The 15,781-nt window shown below is 48.9% G+C and overlaps 1 protein-coding gene across 3 annotated transcripts in view; it reads left to right on the top strand.

Annotated features, from left to right (window-relative positions):
• Positions 1-13,835, top strand: part of LOC146335331 (cyclin-dependent kinase 11B) — a 35,468-nt gene extending 21,633 nt beyond the window's left edge. For all 3 annotated transcript variants that reach the window (XM_084822072.1, XM_084822071.1, XM_084822070.1), the window contains 9 exons: positions 496-586; positions 1,479-1,600; positions 3,516-3,621; positions 3,738-3,859; positions 4,414-4,521; positions 5,970-6,086; positions 6,511-6,659; positions 9,154-9,343; positions 13,343-13,835. In XM_084822072.1, coding sequence (XP_084678198.1) covers positions 496-586; positions 1,479-1,600; positions 3,516-3,621; positions 3,738-3,859; positions 4,414-4,521; positions 5,970-6,086; positions 6,511-6,659; positions 9,154-9,343; positions 13,343-13,435 — 1,098 coding nt within the window. In that variant the 3' untranslated portion in view covers positions 13,436-13,835. The remainder of the gene's footprint in view (positions 1-495; positions 587-1,478; positions 1,601-3,515; positions 3,622-3,737; positions 3,860-4,413; positions 4,522-5,969; positions 6,087-6,510; positions 6,660-9,153; positions 9,344-13,342) is intronic.
• Positions 13,836-15,781: the final 1,946 nt, after the last annotated feature.

Below are 15,781 nucleotides of genomic sequence, written 5' to 3'. Positions count from 1 at the left end.
TGCCCCTCCTTAAGCTGGTAGGCTTGATCAGGTCAATGCACTCTGCTCTCGGATGGAGGGTGAAGGATGGGGGACAGTTGACTTTCTAGACCTGTGGGGCAGGTCTTCTCCAGCCAGGATCCTCAGAGGCCAAACCATTCATTGCCTTTGCTCGAGCCACGAGGAGTGACAGGAGTGTACACAATCGCCATTCCTTCCAGCTTCTGATGAGCTTCAGCAAATGCGATTCCTCCCCCTCGTCGTCTGGTGGCTCTTAACATGTGCTCGGAATAAAGCACCCTGGTGCCCTTTAAAACGTAAATTAACAAACCAAGTTTTTAGTCCTTGTGGAAGCGAAAAATACAGTTGCAGTTGTGTGGTGAATTCCTGGCAGTGGGAGGGGGTTACTTGATCACGGTGCGTGAACCCTTACCCTTCCACATGGCTCCTAGAAACAGGATAAATTAGGAAAACCCGGAGAAAACGTGTCCATTTTTGTCGCCTCCCTCTCACTAGGGCTGTCGTAGCGTGGAGGAATTTCAGTGTTTGAACCGGATCGAGGAGGGAACGTACGGAGTGGTGTACAGAGCCAAAGACAAAAAAACAGGTTGGTGTTGCTTCAGCCATGCCCTGTTAGGGCGTTAGGAGCGTGGGAGATGCACAATACAGGTCAGATCAGAACAGGATTCCCTGCTCTGATTGGCAGCAGCTCTCCAGGGTCGAAGGCAGAGAAGGTTCTTTCCCGTCATCTGCTTCCTCCTGGGGGCCACAGCATTGAACCCGGGGCCTTCTGTATGCAGAGCAGTTGCTCTATCACTGAGCTCTGGCTTGTCCCCAAAAGCATCCCTCTGGTATTAGTACGGCCTGAGACACCTTCATCTTACACTGTCCCACATTTCCCCTGTCTTAAAGTCCTGTCTTCTGTGGAGGTCAGGGTGGCCTCCCCCAAGAACAGGGCCTTTTTTGTTGCAGCCCCAGGGCTTTCTACAATACTCTGCTTGGATATCCTCCTGGAGAAGAGTTAAGGAAGTTCCTTCTCATTGCGCGTTGTCCCTCCCCGCCCTGCTGATTTTTGTCTGTGTCTAGCTTTGTAGATCTTACGTTTCCATCTGTGTTTGCTCTTTCGTTATTTTGAGGCCCACCTGCAGGAGGTTGCCACCCTAAATTGTAACCTGCTCCTTGGAGGCGCCATGGTTGAGTGGTAAAGTACATGTTTTGCAAGCAGAAGGCCCTGACTCAGTCCCTCCCAGTTAAAAGGCTATCTTGATACGCATATGTTGTTCTTCTGCACTGTTACTTGGCTGTTCCCAGCCTCGGGTCTCCACATGTTGCTTCTTGTTAACATCATTAGCTATGGGGCTTCTAGGCTAGCATTGCGTGATGTGACTCTGTCCAAGGCCCATCTGTAAAATGGGAATAATAGTGACCCACCATGCAGGGTCGTTGATAGGACCGTCGGGATGTATGTTGTCAGAAATAACCCTGGGCATTCTTCACAGATGAGATTGTGGCCCTGAAGCGGCTGAAAATGGAGAAGGAGAAAGAAGGTTTCCCCATTACTTCGTTACGGGAAATCAACACCATATTGAAAGCTCAGCATCCAAACATCGTCACCGTTAGGGTAAGGCCTCCAACGCTTGATCTCCTTGTTTTGTGGCTAGCTGTAGCCCTGTCTGGGCATCCTTCCTCACATGATTGTAATTGCATGAGGGGGGAGAGCAGAATCCTACTCGCTGCCCCTGCCCCCGATCACAATCCTTGTTGCTCAGTCTCGCTGCCGTTCACACATTGGGGGGGGGGGGGGTCTGAAGTGAGGAGCCTACTGTACCCACATAGGGTTCCACATGATCTAGAACCCTGATTGTTCAAGGTTCCAAGACCCAAAGCAGACATTATTTTAAAGAGGTACCTAGCAACTATGTCCTTTTTCATTTTTACTCTAGAATTAGGTATTTATTTCATTTCTGTATCGTCCAATAGCTGAAGCTCTCTGGGCGGTTCACAAGGATTAAAACCACAAAGCGCAGCATAAAACCATATAAAATATGAAAGCTTGAAACCACAGTATAACAGTACAGCCAGAATAAAACCTAGCAGCAATGCAGAGATTTAAAATACGGATTTAAAACACCAGAGCTAAAAGGCTAGGAAGCTAAAATGCTGGGAGAATAAAAAGGTCTTCACCTGGTGCCGGAAGGAGTACAATGTAGGTGCCATGTGAACCTCACAATGGAGCTCATTCCACAGCTGGGGGGCCACAGCAGAAAAGACCCACTTCCTGGTAGCCCCCTGCCTCACTTCCTTTGGCGGGGGCTCCCAGAGAAGGACTGCTGAGAATGATCTTAGGGTCTGGGCAGGCACACTTTGGAGGAGGCAGATAACCTGGCCCCAAGCCATTAAGTGCAGGGGGCCCATGTTAGACCCTAATGACTCATTTGCAATATAAACTACAGGTGTGGGGGACCTGAAGCCTCATCCAGATCAGGAGCACAGCAGGAGGACAAGTTAATGCTCCCTAGTGCGGCCCCCCGCACCCTTAGCGTCTGAATCCAGATTGGGGCCGTGCACTTTAGAGCAGGGGTGTTGAACCTCTTTCAGCCTGAGGGCCAAATTCAGTTTCAGAGAAGCTCTTGGGGGCCACATTCCAGTGGTGGGCGGGGCGGAAGGCAAACAGAGGCAGGGCCAAAATAGCAAAACGTACCCTCAAATGCCAGCATATTTTAGCTTAACGCTTCTACTGCCGGTAACTAAACCTTAGGAGAAGCATTTCAGTCATTTTTAAAGCAAAATCTGGGGCGCCACCAAACGGATGGCAGGGGGATGGAGCCAGGGAAATGGAGTAGGGCCACATACACAGTCCCGGAGGGCCGGATATGGTCTGCGGGTCTCAGGTTTAACACCCCTGCTCTAGACTCAAAATGACTTCATCTTTACAGCAATGTCTGCTTTGGCCCCTAATCCCGTGGGAAGCCCATAGAGCAGGCTTTCCACCCCAGCACATGGGCTGGGTCTTCCAAGGATATGTTCGGCAGGCCAGGAGCTAGCAAGCACAGCCCCCACTCTTCCCCTCCCCCCGCAGGATGGTAATTATATGGGGGTGAAAGCCAGTGTAGGGCATATGCTTCCTTTCAACTCATCCACTACTACACTTTGCAGCTAATTGGCCATAGCAGACGTACCATCCTTGCTTACAACCCGCCTAGGTAGGACAGTTTCTGTCCGGCCCTCCCCGCCCCGCCCCCCCCGACAGCTCAGAATTGAAGGTAACCCCAAAACACCCAGTGACATTTAAAATTAGCCCATAGCGATTTGCTCTTGGCCTGCCTGTGGGGGAAAGCTTTTTGCAGCTGTTCCAGGACTTAAGACTGGAATGCGCTGTTAGGGGTTGGGAGTCCCATGGTCGCCTCTGAGAACACACCTCTGACATGCTGTTGGAATGTGACGTATGGATGGTATGGTCTTAGCCTCTGTGGTGGGGAGCAATTCGTCTCTGAGGCATCTAAGAATTGCTGCTATCTCTTGTTTTTGTTTCCTAGGAGATAGTGGTTGGCAGTAACATGGACAAAATCTATATCGTCATGAATTATGTAGAACATGACCTCAAGAGCCTTATGGAAACAATGAAGCAGCCATTCTTGCCAGGTATGGCCTTTCTCCAGTTCCAGACACGTGCTAAGTTTCTCCTGCTGGACTGGAAAGACGCAGGTGGCCTTGGTTCTTTCCCACCCCCTTGAGAACTTTGCTGCTTTTGTTTACAGGCGAAGTGAAGACGTTGATGATTCAGCTGCTGCGAGGGGTCAAGCATCTTCATGATAACTGGATTCTTCACCGAGACTTGAAAACCTCTAACCTGCTGTTAAGCCATGCTGGCATTTTAAAAGTAAGAGCTCCATCAGTTTTCTAGAGGTAGGGTGAGAGTGTGGACAGGCAAACATTTCATGGCGTCAGCTCTGCTCTGCATGGTAGATTTTGACCGGCCTGAATGTCCTTGGAAGTGCAACTCACAGAAGAAAATGTCTGCTTATTTTATGGATTTTCAGCGTTAAGAGCCCACTTTTCTATAAATTATTCTAGGCAGCTATCCAGCGCTGTGAGAGAACACTACCAACATTGGTGCCCTATTCTGAGGAGTCTGCCTTCATCCTTTGATATATCAGCATTCATGCTTCCCTTCCCACTATTTCTGGTGTTCAGGCAGTGAATGCCATTGAGTTTGAGAGGGGCTGATTTGGGGCTTCAGAAGTCCAAACCAGCACTTTGAAATAGGTCTGGAGACTCAAATGGCAGTCAGTGACATTGGTGCAAAATGTTTGTGGCACCTCCTTCCAGGGGCGTCTGTCTGGCAGCCGTTGGAAACAAGACATTGACCTAGTTGGGTCCCTTTGGTCTGATCAACACACCTGTCCTTCTGTTCTTGCCTTCCTCTTGCTTCAGGTTGGAGACTTTGGACTGGCTCGAGAATACGGATCGCCTCTGAAGCCATACACGCCCGTCGTCGTGACTTTGTGGTACAGGGCCCCTGAGCTGTTACTCGGAGCCAAGGTAGGTGACTCATAGGCTTGGCGTTTTAAGGCCATTAGTTTTCATTATTCCTTTGTTAAAAGCTTTTTTGGGGTGGGGGTTGAATGTTCCGAACAATTGATGAGCAGCGCATGCTTGATTGACCCATTAGATATAAAGTTGCATGGTTCGTGCTGTTCGTTGCTGACCTGGTGAACATTTTTGTTTCCCAACTGGGATATACACTTGGGCTTCTTATACACTCAAAGGTCTGGTGTAAATGTAACTGGTCCTGATCTCTTAACCATGGTTAAGAGATCAAGCGAGAGCCGGTAGTGGTGAGAGTGTCAGACTCGGATCAGGAAGAACAAGAATCCAATCTCCGGTCAGCCATGAAGGTGATGGGTTTTTTCAGTCAGTGTCTGTCTCATCCTAGCCTACCTCATAGGATTGATAGGATAACAATGAGGGAACCGTCTACAGAACCAAATTCCTACTCAGCCATAAAAGTGTCAGAGTTGGATCTGAGTCCATAGAGCCCCAAAGCAGCTCTGATTCTGAGAAGGAGATACAATCCGTGGGAGAGGAACTCTCCCAGATTTCAGTGGCGCAGCTGGAGGGGGAGGGCCCCCCCCCGCTCACATTCCTGGGAGCGACAGTGGCCCTGGTATGGAAAGGGAGGGACAACTTGAGCTTTTAGACGCCAGGCGCAGGCACAAGCAAGAGGTTGCGGGAGCTGAGCTTAGGCGCTCAGCCCAATTGGCTCAACGTCAGCAGCTGCGCGCCGAGGCCCCACGGGAGAGGGGGAGATCTTCCCCTCCCACTCCTTAAGTTCAGAGAGTTGCTGCGCTTTTCCCCAAACGGAGACCAACTGATGTCCTAACTCTTAGAAACCCCCTAGTTGGCTGTCCCTTTGTATTTCCCCTGAGACTCAGGCAGTTCGTATCTGTAAGCTTCATTAGGTTGAATGGAATTAAAGCCTTGGAAAGCAGCCCTTTTGTCTGAGTGTTGATTCTGGCTATTTGGAGGAATTAGTAGGCAACAGGGACATTCCTCACAAAAAGCTCGCCTCCTGACCTCGGACCAGGGATGCAAAACTTCAAATCCAGGGGTCAGATTGGCCTCTGGGATTCCCCAGAGCTGTGTGGGTACCCCTGTGTCCGTCAGCTGTATCATGGATTACAGCCACACCTTCCCTCCAGAGGAAGTCCCTGCCCCATATATTGGGCCAAAGGGGGGCAAAAATCACTGCTTAGCTCTGACAAGCATGCAGTGGTGGCTGCCATCCAGTATGGCGGCTTTGCTTTTTGAGGCACGCTTCATCCCCTCTCGTGGCACACTGTGGGATTCCCTGGAGCCTTTTTCATCCCCCCAGTCCAGCCATTGTCACATGGTTCTGTCTGCCCTGTGGTACTGATCTGCCACAAGACTGTTGGTCCACGAATTTAGCAGCTACTTGGATTTCCCTCCCCTCTTCTTCTACCTTCCAGGAATATTCCACAGCCATCGACATGTGGTCTGTGGGCTGTATATTCGGAGAGCTGTTAACCCAGAAGCCGCTGTTTCCAGGGAAGTCGGAAATAGACCAAATCAACAAAGTTTTCAAGGTAAGCCATTCAGTGCCATCCCCACAATGGTTGTTTGGTTAGGCAATGATTGTGGCTCTTTGCATTGTAAGCAAAAAAAAGGCCAGTCCCAGCCCCTAAGATCATACAGTCAAAAGGTTAATAGCGGGGGCACAGTTTCCTCTCGACTTGATCGCAAGCTTAGACTAAGACAGCAAGAAGTGTTCCTGCGAGTTCTTTGGTTTCCCTTCCCTGCTGGTCAGTCAACGTTATTTTGACAGCTCTGCTTGCTGTGTGCAGGCAGAGGAGCTGCTCTTACACACAGACATTGGCGCCATAAGGTAATGTGGCTCTTCGTGATCCCTGTGACTCACACGTAACAGCTTCTGCACCTACGTGGGGCCCCCATCTCGGAACATTCTAGAACTGAGCCAGCTTCCTTACAGAGCTCTTTTCTTTTTGGAAGGATTTGGGAACCCCCAGTGAAAAGATCTGGCCAGGGTACAACGAGCTGCCGGCAGTCAAGAAGATGACGTTCACGGAGTACCCTTACAACAACCTCCGCAAACGGTTTGGGGCGCTCCTTTCGGACCAGGGATTCGATCTCATGAATAAGTGAGTAGCATCCTGTTCACGGGGCGGGTGGCGAGGGGGATGCAGTCAACATGGCAGCGAACCAGATGGTTGGCCTCCCAGTCTTCACCCCAGCCGACATGGCCAATGGCTGGGATTCATTGGGGGTTGGGTGGATTAGGGCCAGATCCTTACCCAAGTGGCATGATTTCCCTGCAGTTCCCATCATCCTTGACCATTGGCCATGCTGGCAGGAGCTGATGGTAGCTTGAATCCAACATCTGGAGGGCTGCAGGGTCCTCACCCCTGCTTTAGGCACACAGAATGCCCTTACCTCCTTGGTGTCAGCGTTGCGGCTTCCTTGGTCAGCTGCCGTGGCTTCAGTGCTCTAGCAGGACCTGCTGCTGATACCTGCCCTGCCTATCCCCCCTTTAAACTGTTTTTCATCCAGTGCACTGGGCAGCTGGGTCTGGGAAGAGCCATTTAATTTCCCACAATACCACCAGTGTGACTTCACCCCCAGGGAATTGTGGGAAAGTGGTATGAGGAACAGGTGAAAAAGGCTGGGTGTGTTTAACTGGGAGGAGAGGTCGTGTTTCAGGGGAGACACGATAGCGGTCTTCAAATATGTGAAGGGTTATCATGTAGGAGACGGAGCAGACCAGTTCCCTGTTGTTCCAGACTAGAACCAGTGTGTAGAAAGGGGAGGGAAGCTGATTTCAACTAAACCTTAGGAGAAACCTCCTAACAGGAAAAGGCTATTTGAAGGTGGAAGAGACAGCCTTGGCATGGGGCAGGCCCTCATTCGCTGGAGGTATTTAAGCAGAGGCTGGACAGCCATCAGTCAGGGATGCTGTAGGAGCAGGGGGTGGACTAGATGACCTCCAAGGGGATCTTCCAACACTGTGGTGTAGAAGGGGGCCTACCGGAAGGCACTTTGCCAACCCCCACCTGCAACCAGCCCTGTGCGCTGTCTGCCTTTCCTTCAGATTCCAAGCAGCAGAACCTCCGGCACCAAGGCAGAAACTTCTTTTGGTCATGGTGGTGGTTGGGATTCTCTGAAGTTAGAAGAAATGCAGGGCTGGGGGTGGCCATCCAAGGAAGCAAAAGTGAAAGGCTCCCTACCCGTGGAAGAACTGGCCTTCCGCTTCCCTGGATTGTAGCCATCATGCCATTGCAAAATCAAACCAAAATCCCACGCCAAGGATCCTACCACCTGAACGATGCAACTCTTGCCTGATTCCTTGTCCTTTTCATCAGTTCATTCTGCACAGTCTGAATCCTTTTTCTGTGCCAGTGATGGGGAAAGAGCACGTAGCCATGCAGGGTATGGAAATTCTGGGCCCTGGAAACCTTTTGCAGCTCCTCCTTGATAGCGGGCAGACAGACTCTTTGCCTGAGAACCGCTGCCGGTCAGAGTTAGCAGTATTGGGCTAGATGGGCAAATGGTTTGACTCAACTGCTTCTTGCACTTGGTGATGGTGGGCACAGCTTGGTGGTTCTTGCTTCTCCTCCCTTGAGCAAAAGCAGCAGTTAAGCATGAGAGGAAACCATCTTAACGTCTTACCAACCTGCCTGGTCACTGAGGTCATCACAGAGCATGCTCCTGGTGGTTCTGCATGGGCCTGTGGCCTGGTTGGCATCCACCTGGAGAAGAGCCTTCAGCGTGGTGGCCCCCTTCCAGGCAGGTGCAAACATTGTGCTGTTTCCTGTGCCTCCTGAAAACATTCTTATTTCAGGAGGCTTTCCTTGACTGACCAGCCACAGTTTTATTGGAATTGTTTCTTTTTTTATAAAAAAAAGTAATAATTATCTTATTTTGTATCTTTTATTGTTCACTGCTCCGGAATCTGTCTTAAATGTTGAAAATAAATAAATAAATAAAGAGAGAGAGAGAGAGAGAGAGAGAGAGAGAAAGGGCTCAGAGTTCAGGCTCCTTTGGTGCAGAATTCTGATTTCTTTTACATTTGATGCACAGCCCTGGTTACAGTAAGCCCCAGGGGATTGCATCTTGCGACAGAGATGGCTGATGTTCATGATTAGCATATCTTTGTGAGCAGCACCATTGGAGTCATTGGGCTGCTCTTCAGAATAACTGCACACGTGTGCAGCCACTTGTGGTGAGGCCCGGGAGGACTTCTTTGCCCCGGTGCTTCACCCTGGATGGCGCTGTGTGAACAGCTGTTCCACTGGAGTGCGAAGCGGCCTATGAAATGGCACTAAGTGAACATTTTGCAAATCTTCTTAGGCAACATCAGACTTCATGCTCACCCAGCCTTTTCTCCCCTGAGCTGCCTTGCTGCTTTTTTCCAGTACAGCAAACAGCTCTTTAAACATGAGGATTTGCAGTCAGAAATGCATAGTTTTGAGCCCCAGTAAAAAAAGTGATTTCGGGAAGGCTTCTGCCCTGCGGCAGTCGGTAGCCTGACGGTTGGTGTCACAGAGTAGGGGACACTGTTTTGCCCCCAGTTCAAATCTTCTTTTAAGGCATTTTTTGCACCCTCCTTACCCCTTAAGCTCTTACCCTGATTTCCAGATTCCTGACGTACTATCCAGGCAGAAGGATAACTGCTGAAGATGGCTTAAAGCACGAGTATTTCCGAGAGACCCCCCTGCCCATCGACCCATCCATGTTCCCTACCTGGCCGGCAAAAAGCGAACAGCAGCGAGTCAAACGTGGGACGAGCCCACGGCCTCCGGAGGGGGGGTTAGGATACAGCCAGCTGGTAGGTGCTGTTATAGTCAGCAAAGTCCTGTGCAAAAACATTTCGCCATCCTGAGAGCGGCCGGTTTTCATTTGAAAAGAGGCAACAGATTTTCTTAACCTTGTTAACACAGGGGAGAGAATTTCATGTTATCTTTATTTGATGGGAGTGGGGAGAAAAACCCATGAAGGATGACAGTACAGTTAAGTTTTAACATACAACCAGCTTTGAACAAACATTAAAATCCATACATAATATGGATGCAAAGTGATTATGTGGGGCTGCCCTTGAAGTTGACTCTGAAGCTGTAGCTAGTGCAAAATGCAGCAGCTGGGCTGCTGACCGGAACACCTTATAAAAATCACATAACACCGTTTAAAGGAATTGCACTGGCTGCCAATATGCTTCCGTTCTGAATTCAAGGTTCTGGTGATGACATTTAAAGCCCTAAATGGCTTGGGACCTCGATATTTGAGGGAGCGCCTCCCCCTATATATGCCTATATATAGACATATATGCCTGAGGACAGAGATCTGTTGGAGGGGCCCTCCTCTGCATCTCACCAGTGCAAGAGTGGGATGTGGGAGAGGGCCTTCTCTGCTATGGCACCCTGGTTGTGGAATGCTCTCCCCTTGGAGGCCCGAGTGGCACAGACATTGGTCTCATTTTGGCTGCAAGTAAAAACATGGGTTTTTACCAAAGTCTTTGAGGGCTAAATGCATTCCCTCAAATAGCACACTGTTTTAACTGTTTCATTGTTTTAGATTTTAATTGGTATTAGCTTGTTTAATTATTCAATATGTTTTTAGCTGTTTAAATTATTTATTTTTTTAATACTTTTTAAATTGATTTTATCTGTACACTGCGCTGAGATCCTAATGATCTAGGGCAGGATACAAATGTTTTAAATAAATAATAAAACAAAATAATATGTTCTTGTAATGCAGGGATGCAGGACCTATTTCAGCCCAAGGGTCAAGTTCTGTTTTGGGGATGCTCGCGGGGGGGGGGGGGGGGGCTGCATTCCACAGGTGGGCAGGGCTAAAATAGTGAAAAAGTCAGCATGTTTCAGCGTAAAGCTGCCAGTAACTTAAGCCTTAGGAGAGGAATTTCAGTCTTTTAGAATGGGGCGGAAAACCGAACTGAAGCCGGGAATCCGCCAAGTGGTCAGTGGTTGGGCGAAAGGTGGGGCCATGGGAAAGGGCGGCGCGATCTAGGGAATGGTTCTGCACCCGTCATGATGAGATGAGGGTTCAGTGAGCATGCCTGGGCCTCTGAGTAATCTTTAAGAGGGGGAAGTTGTTCCAAGAATGCCCCAGACTCCCCTGCCCTTCTGGCTACCTGCCGAGAGTTTCTGGCCTCATCTGGAAGGTCGTGAGCTGCAGAGTGAAGTTGTAGAATTCGGGGCTGTACCCCCGGGTGGAGGAAAACCATTTTCCCTCCACAGCCCCCCCCCCCCACATTCGGCCAGGCCAGACGAGATGACCTCATCAGAAGGAGGAGCAAAGCCCTCCTTGGACGCCTCCCCCCCATTATCTGACATTTCCCTTTGCCATGTCATCCTACAGCATTGCATAGGCCACAGTGTGTGATCCGAGCAGGGTTGGCCTATGTCTTCTCCTTTCCTCTTCTTACTCAGGGATGAGCTGCTGAGAGTCTCTCGGTCTTTTCCCCAAGAGCAGCACTCAGTGGGAAGGGCTGCGGCTCAGTGGTAGACCCCCTGCTTTGCATGCAGAAAACCCCAGGTTCAATCCCCTGCAACTATAAAACACCGAGAGCCAGCGTGGTGTAGTGGTTCGAGTGTTGGACTGGGAGCTGGGAGATCCAGGTTCGAGCCCCCTCGCAGCCACGGAAGCTCACTGGGTGACTCTGGGCCAGGCCCAGACTCTCAGCCCAACCTACCTCACAAGGTTGTTGTGAGGATAAAATGGAGAGGAGAAGGATTATGTTCGCCGCCTTGGGTTCCTTGGAGGAAAAAAGGTGGGATATAAATTGAATGAATAAATAAACTCCAGTTAAAAGATAGCCGGTGATGGGGAAAGACTTTTCTCTGTCTGGGAAACGGCTGCCAGTCAGTGTAGACAGCACTGAGTGAGAGGGACCAAGGGCCCGAGGCCACTGCCGAAGAAGAGATCTACAAGGCCTTTATTTACATTACTCCTGCGTAACGTATGGCCCATGAAGGCAGATCACTGGCCACCATCTTGTGGCCTGTCCGGGGCATGACAGCCATCTCCCCTCTTTTGTTTGTCCCTATTCCCAGACAGCAAAAACAAGTGGCACAGTGACCTCAAGCGTGGCCGTATCCGTTGGGGTCACTTGGGCAGGCCCGATTTAGCTGCCAGCTGGTGGCACCATTGCTTTGTTGAAGGCTTTAAGGATATAAGACATATCCGGGCATAAGGGATAAGAGTTTTTTTTGCTCCATTGTACTTCAAGTTACTCTGGGGCTGTTGAGGTGCAGAGTATTGACTGAACGCAGCCAGGTGGCTTGTTGAGGTGCAGAGTGGCTTATTTTCTCGAACAAGCCACCTTGAGAACCCATGGTTTGTTGTCGGGTTGTTCAGGGTGGTTAACAGGCCACCCTGGCTATGTTCAGACAACATGACAGCCCACCCTGAGGAAAATGTGCTGCATTCAGGCAACACGCTGACCACGGTTCAACAAACAACCCATGGTTCAAAACAACCCACACTCAACCACTGAGTATGGGTCAGCATGTTGTGTGAACAGCCCTACTTAGTTATAATGAACATTTGCCACTTTGCTGTCCATTCACCCAGTTTGAAGAGATCGTCCTGGAGCTCTTCGCGGCCCACTTGGGTTTGGATGGTCCTGACTAACTGGGTGCCATCAAAACTGGCCAAATAATTCACTGCTCACAACTAACTCCAGATCGCTTACCAAACATGTTACACAGCATCGGTCCCAATCCAGACCTTGCTTTGGGTGGGGGGGACATTTCTTCTTCCGTTGTAAGAATTGCCTGTTTATCCTTACTCTCTCCTTCCTGTGGTCTAACTAATCCATGCGCCATAAGAGGGCCTGTCCTCTTAGGCAGTGACTGCAAAGTTTGCACAGGAGCCTTTAGTTGATGGACTTTGTCCAACGCCCTTTTGGAAATCTTTGCCAGCTTCCCCAGAGCAACCGGCTGGGCGCTTGTCCAAAATAGACCAGCTCAGGCTTCCCTAATGTAATCCAAGGCATTCGGAAAGCACCACAACTCCCATCTCCAGCCAGCATGCTTGTGCTGGCCGGAGGGTCAACATGGAGCTAGGGCTCGATGGTCCTTGGCCAATCCGACAGGGTAACGTTGCGACTGCACTTGGAATACTGTGTACAGTTCTGGTCACCGCACCTCAAAAAATATACTGTAGTGCTGGGGAAAGGGCAGAAAAGGGCAACTCAAATGATCAAGGGGCTGGAGCATCTCCACTATGAGGGAAGTTTACAGCAGCTGGGATTGTTTAGCTTGGAAAAAGGGCAAGTAAGGGGAGACACGATAGGAGCGTGCAAAATTATGCACTGTGTGGAGAATGTGGATAGGGAGACATTTTTCTCCCCTTCTTATACTACTAGATCCTGGGGTCACCCCATGAGAATCAGGATAGATAAAAGGAAGGGCGTCTTTACACAGCGGATAGTTAAATTATGGAATTGGCTACCACAAGACGTAGTGATGGCCACCAATTTGGATGGTTTTAAAAGGGGATTAGACCAATTCCTGGAGGAGAAGGCTATCCGTGGCTACTAGTCCTGATGGCTCTATGCCACCTCCAGTATCAGAGCCAGTAGGCCTCTGGACACCAGTTACTGGGAAGGGCCCTCCTGAGCTTGTGTCCTGCTTGTAGGTTTCCCGTGGCCAGCTGGTTGGCCACTGTGTGAACAGAATGCTGGACTAGATGGACCCTCGGTCTGATCCGGCAGGGCCCTTAATGATCTTAACATTCTTGTTCCCTTATCCGCAAATGATGCTAATGAAATACTGTTAAGTTGGTATATTTGTCTTTGTCATCCAAGGGTGACGACGACCTGAAAGATACAGGCTTCCACCTCACTACCACAAACCAAGGGGCATCAGCCGCAGGACCTGGCTTCAGTCTAAAGTTTTAAACGTCCGGCGAAACAGCGCAGGAAGACGACAGCGGGGGGAAGCCAGAAGGAAGAGAAGACTTGGCTCTGCATACGAGCTGTCATGTCGCATCTTTCGCCCCAGGAATCCGCTACTCTTAATTTGGGGGCAGAATGTGGCCAGTGTGTGGAAGGCTCTTCCTGGGTCTGGCCTTTTGCATTCCATGTGGAATTAATCTGAAAAGCAAAGGACTCCTCTGCAAAAAAAACAAAACAATGCAGAACAATCCCAGCAAACTTGAAGTACATTTTTGGAACCGGTATTTTTTTTTTCCTTCTCGTTTGTATTTAAATCTTCTATTCTGGTTGGGGTTTGTTTTGGTTTTTTGCTTGTACATTTGTAGAATAAAAAGAAATGGATTTTTAATTGTTTACCCAGTGTAAAGGAGACTCTCTTTTCTTCACTAGCACCAGACTTGGGAATGGAAAGTTATTTGCACAATGACACCCAGATGTTTTTCTCCCCCTTGTTCTTGGTAGTGCTTTTTTTTTCTTTTTTTACACTGTGGGAGCCTTCCTCAGTTTCACTTTTTAAAAACTGAAATACATTTTCAGCAGAGGAGAGGAATAATCAGCTGGCTGTTTTTTTAAAAAAATATTACATGGGAAATTGTGTGATATGGCATAGAGTGGCATATCAAAATGTTTGGGAAAATGTGTAGAATCCAGTCGTCGATGGTGAATGTCTGAGAAATTTTCCAGCTGGGTTTCTAAACTCCCCAAAGGTGGGACCAGCTACAGCTGTGTCAGGGATACACAAAAAGACAGCTGTGTAGAGTGGTGGTTTTTGTGAGCTGTAGCATGAACTTTTCCCAAGCTCTTAGTATAACTACAGATTTATTTTTCTTGATAAACAACATTTCTCTCTCCTCTGCCCCCAAACGTGTTTGGGGAACTACTAGTCCATGCAGCCATTTCTTGGTACTTAAACCACCCCAGCTCGAAAGACGTGTATGTGTATTAGGGTGACTTTTGTGCCTTCCAGTTTTTAAACCTAAGAATGTTGGAAATCCTTTCAAGGAATTAGAGACTGTAGCTTAGTTGAAATTATTCCAATGCTTTCCCAGTGTAGGGATTTAAACAGAGAGAAATGAGCTGGTGGTACAAGATTCCCCTCCACCCCACTCCAATTTGCTGTTGCCTGTTGTGTTTGGTTTCTATCAAATTTAACCCAATTTTGGTTTGAACGTTCATTTATGTTGCCTTACTATTTTGAATCGGTATTGGCCCAAGCCAGTGATTTTCTTTTCTTCCTCCCTCCCCCCATTGATCCATTTTTGGTTTCCAGACGTTCTATTGCCTTCCATGATTGATTTTAAATGCCTCCTTTTAAAGCCAGTGAGGACAACTTGTGGCCCTCCCTCCACATGTTTTGGCTTACAACTCTCATCAGCCCTCACTATTGACTATGTCACCTAAGGCTTGTAGGAGTTGTGCCCTTCAAGATATCTTGGCCTACACGCTGCCCGCCTGTTTTAACGAGAGTAGATTGATCCACACCAATACACCCACCCATTCTCACATCTCGAGTTTTTTCTGATGGACTGACGGCTTCATCGTAGTAATTTAACCATGGCCAGGGGTCCACAAATTTCACACCCACCATTCCACCCCTCTGCTTTGCACTCATGATCTTGAAGTTGCTTATCTCAGTTTGCCTCTTTTCAGCAAAGGGTTGCTACTGGAGCAGAGAAATGTGGGTTCAAAGGTGTGCTTTTGTGTTGTAGGGGTCAAACCACCAACCCTCTGTTCTGCACTCATGATCTTGAAGTTGCTCCACCTATTATGAGCCCTGGCTCTGCTTAAAGTAAGTTGCTTCGTTCTCTGCCTCTGTGCTACGATACATCTTGTTCGCAGTTGTTAATCAGTGTATATGCGGGTGAGAATACCAACATTGGTGGGACTGTGGTGGTAGATATGAGCTCTGTTTCCTTTCCATAGCAAAAGATGCACCTACTACAGGATGCATGGAGACAGGGTGCATGATGACTCCAGCTACAGGTGAGCTGGTGTGATGTGAGGAGGCATAAATTCCCCAGTTGTCAGGAAACTCCCATCTACATGATAAAACTCAGATTTCTCCGTCAGGCGAATGGCATGGAGGAGCGTCACTTTTTCTGCTCTCACCTATCAAGGTACTTTTTTGATTCTGGCTTCAGTGTATTCTGAAGTGCTTTGCTGGAGAGAAACCAGCAGAAGGAAGTTTGTGTTTTTTTGTACAGTTGTAAATTTCAGAAGAAATACGTTGCAACTTGTATATAGCATTTTCACTTACGCTGTGTTTAGCTGCCCTGCTGGAGGCTGTACAGATACTTTATACGTGTTTAC

Source organism: Heloderma suspectum, chromosome 15 (genome assembly GCF_057233095.1).
Source record: "Heloderma suspectum isolate Gila_16-S chromosome 15, 16-S_ref, whole genome shotgun sequence".
In the NCBI taxonomy this organism is placed as follows: Eukaryota; Metazoa; Chordata; class Lepidosauria; order Squamata; family Helodermatidae; genus Heloderma; species Heloderma suspectum.
Note: the sequence above shows the minus strand (reverse complement) of the source record. Positions and strands in the feature narration are given on the sequence as shown.